The sequence below is a fragment of the Episyrphus balteatus genome, chromosome 4 (genome assembly GCF_945859705.1).
Source record: "Episyrphus balteatus chromosome 4, idEpiBalt1.1, whole genome shotgun sequence".
NCBI lineage: Eukaryota > Metazoa > Arthropoda > Insecta > Diptera > Syrphidae > Episyrphus > Episyrphus balteatus.
This window is the reverse complement of record NC_079137.1, coordinates 31,444,700-31,448,530: the sequence shown is the minus strand read 5'-3', so window position 1 is coordinate 31,448,530 and position 3,831 is coordinate 31,444,700. Positions and strand designations below refer to the sequence as shown.

The 3,831-nt window shown below is 40.1% G+C and overlaps 1 protein-coding gene across 1 annotated transcript; it reads left to right on the top strand.

Annotated features, from left to right (window-relative positions):
* The first annotated feature begins 367 nt into the window (after window positions 1-367).
* On the top strand, window positions 368-3,245 carry LOC129918863 (pyrethroid hydrolase Ces2e). Its single transcript, XM_055999608.1, has 4 exons — window positions 368-568; window positions 641-733; window positions 834-1,004; window positions 1,088-3,245. Exons 1-4 carry the CDS (start codon window positions 458-460, stop codon window positions 2,852-2,854), a joined length of 2,142 nt encoding a protein of 713 aa, XP_055855583.1. The 5' UTR covers window positions 368-457; the 3' UTR covers window positions 2,855-3,245.
* Window positions 3,246-3,831: the final 586 nt, after the last annotated feature.

The window sequence follows — 3,831 nt, the reverse complement described above, 5'->3', positions numbered from 1 at the left end:
AAGATTTATCCTTATTTCCTACAAATATATTCAGTTAATATTTAATAAATTTCAGACCATTATTACATGTTTTTATGGTAAATAAAACATATACCAAGGCAACCCTTTCGGGTTTTGGTATCACTTAAAAATCCTTTAAGTGTCATTTATATGAATAACAAATAAGCTTAGATGTACCCTTTTATAACCATATATTTTAGACTTTAAGAACGAATAAACGAAAATCATAGTTTCCTTTGGCCTACACCTTCAGTATATGCGATAAATAGCTTATAACACCATTGGATACGACGAGAATATATATTTCCAAATCAAATTCTTACTTCTTTCCAATAAATATCCCTTTCAGAAATAAAATATCACCAAGGACTCTTGTGCGGTAACAAACATACACCAACATAAGAATAAAAACACCTTTTCCAATTTCCAAGAATGCCTAACGTAGGATGATGCAGATATGTACACAATACTAAATCTTTTATGGACAATTTTCTGTCTAGCCCTATTGCTGGGTGTTGTATCATCCCAATTCCCAGTTATAACTCTCGATCAAGGACCATTAGTTGGGGTAAGATGGCTAACACCTTAAACATATAATAACGACAAATCCTATTCAGACAGACACAACGTTTGTTTACAGTTAAAGGTATTTCCGGAATCATCTCGCACTGCAGTGTACACCTTTCTGGGTATTCCATATGCCGAGCCACCTGTGGGAACTTTGAGATTTAAGGTAAGAACCCCACTTTTAATAGGATTACATATCAAATGCAATAAACATTAATAAAAAAACTTCTTCCCTTTCATTTTCCGGGGACAAATGGCAAGCACAGTATCCTCGTCCTCATAATGGATGGGGTAACAGAACATTTTCGGCAACCAGTGCGAGACCCATATGCCTACAAATGTCCAATAGCGTTTACGATGAAACCCCCGACAGAGCAACTGCACGCGAACCGGAAATGAACGAAGACTGTTTATATCTGAATATTTGGGTTCCAGAGGTGAGACTTTTAGGCTTAAAGCTATAACAAGCTTGAATAACCACAAATTATGATTATTTCTTTCCCATACTCTTCGTGTGTAGGTGGGCCTTCGTTTTGGCAGTTTACCAGTACTGGCAATAATCACCGGAGAGGAGATGTCCTTCGATTGGGCCAGGAATCGTCCCTCTGGTCTAGATTTTTCATCCGAAGGGGTGGTGGTTGTAACCATTCAATACAGAACCAACGTCTTTGGCTGGATAGGCCTAGGCAACGAAGACCTACCCGGGAATTTTGGCATCCATGACCAAGAGCAGGCACTGCAATGGATCCAACAAAACATCCAACAATTTGGTGGCAACCCGAAGCAGGTGACTCTGCTCGGCCATGGCACCAGTGGTTTTGCTTGTGCCCTAATCCACATGATTAGTCCAAGGAGCAACAATTTGTTTAACCAGCTGATCCTTATGTCCGGAGCTGCAGTTAATTTGAATGTCGCCAACAACCAACAACCCTCACAGAGAGTTATCGAGAAGCTGGGCTGCCAGTTTGAGGCACTCAACCAAGTGGTGGTCAATTGCCTCCGGTCGAAGAGTGCCAGTGACTTACAGAGAGCTTTCGAGAGTGTTTATGCCAATGGAAATTACACATCGATAATGGGACCGGTTGTGGATAGTTTCCGACCCAAAGGTGAACAATATATACCCGTGGGTCTGTTGCAGGCACTAGCTTCGGGCAACTATACAAAACGTCCAACCATTGTTGGGATTTGTTCCAATGAGGGTGCCTTCATCCATGACTACTGGATCGATTTGGCCAAAGAGGGTTATGGCCCCTTAAGGGCTTACATTAATCACACAACCATCCCGATGGTATTGCGAGAAATACACTTTCCGTCTGCGGTCGACAAGAGTCAAGTGCTGGACACTCTTAACTGGAGGTACTTTGGACAGATTGGCACTAGTACCAGTTATCTACTTAACGCAATGCAACGTATAATATCCGAAGCCAAGTACGAGTCCTTCTTCTATTATCTCACCGAGACATTGTCATCATCATCGTCGTCGTCGCAATCCATGGCAATGAACTTCACTTCACAAAAGAGTGCCAATGTATATGTGTATGCTTTTCAGATAACCAATTCCATGGATATGCGAGGGAAGGTCAATTTGTTTGGTGGTGCCTCACACTCATCGGATTTGCCTTTTCTTCTTGGTCCGAGTTTATTTCAACAGATTGCCAGGCGAAGGTTTACTCCTTCCGAAGAGAAAATTTGTCAGAAAATGAGAAAAGATTTTGTGAATTTTGTGAAAACGGGAAACCCTACTCCGGGAAGGATATACAATGCATGGTATCCCTACACTCCGGAGAGAAAGTTCATCCAAATCATCGGCGAAGCAGAAGCAGAACCGTTAAGGAGTAAGATTTTGACTTTTCCATTTGAGAAAAATCTTGTAGAAATTGAAAAACTCCTCGAAAAGAAATCAAATGCCGGACTCTCGCGGCCAAATCGAAATGAGTTCAATCCGTATGAGTTAGGTCCCTCGGCGCTGGACAGTCAACAGCCGAGGGCTTCGTATGTTATGAGCCAACAGGACAATACTTATTTCTATCATTTGAAGAAGGTATACTCATTTTGGAATATTCTCCTCCCCAACATAGCTGGTTCGCCAAATGATCGATACAATGTGACCGTAAACGATGCTCTTAGCCAAAGAATTCGTTTTTTAGAAGCTTCAGCGGATGCTATTCGATACAAACGTGCCTTTTTCTCTATGCTCACTCTGGTTTGTATTCTCCTAGCATTGCTAGGAGTTTTAATCTATTTGTTACGTCGTCAGCACTCAGGATTTTCATCGCACTCCTTATGACAAAGGTTTTTTCTTCGGTCGACCATCTTTGAGCAGAGGCAGAAAGATGGTCGGACGAAGAAGACAAACCAAACACCAACTCCAAAATTGCCTCGAAGAAATTCAAACTGGCGAAGACAATTACAACAGCAACAGGGCATTCATGAAGATCCCATCAATGGAGGTAATATTGGAAGAAGAAATAGAACCACTTCACCAGGAAGACAAAAAGATTCTAATCAGGCCCAGAAGAAAAAGTCCCGAGAAGACAAGGTGGATAGTGTGCCCGGCAAACAGTCAGAAGAGGTGGATATTAGAAACTGGCAGTATCAATTGACGTGTGATAGCTTTTAGGTATTAAGATTGAGTAATAAGAGTAGAAATAAAGGGGATTGTGAAGGATAACAATTAAGAAGCTATAAATAAAATGATAATCTAGTGTTGTTCCTTGGAGTTGTTTTCATTTTATACCTAAATTGAGAGAAAAGGAGCGAATTCATAAATGCAAGTAATATTCCTGAAAATCGAAGATGTTTGCCTCCTGTCTGTGATGGGCAAGCTATCAAACCTGCAGATCTTGTTGAAATTACTATATTATTTGTTCTTTCTTTCAAAAGTTGTTAAATGCCAAAAGATACAACAAGCTTCAAACATGAGCCTTAATCTTGCAATTACCGGTAGACATGAGTCCTGAGATAAAGAGGCCTCGTTCGTCTCGAGACCATGTTTTTAGGTACGATACACGATTAATAAAACATATTAAATTGTTGATAACGGCTCCCCAAATTTAGGCCCCATAAAAATACAAGCAAAACAACAACAACTAAATTTCTCAAATTTTGGGGAGTTGTTTCATGTTTTGGGGCCTTTTTTCATTTTGTTTTGAGCCATAATTTCATTATGAAATAAGGCCCTAATGAAATAAGATCCTAACACTAATTTTGAGGCTTATTTTGATTTTACTTCAAAAACAATCTGGGGCCTTATTTCATTTTTCA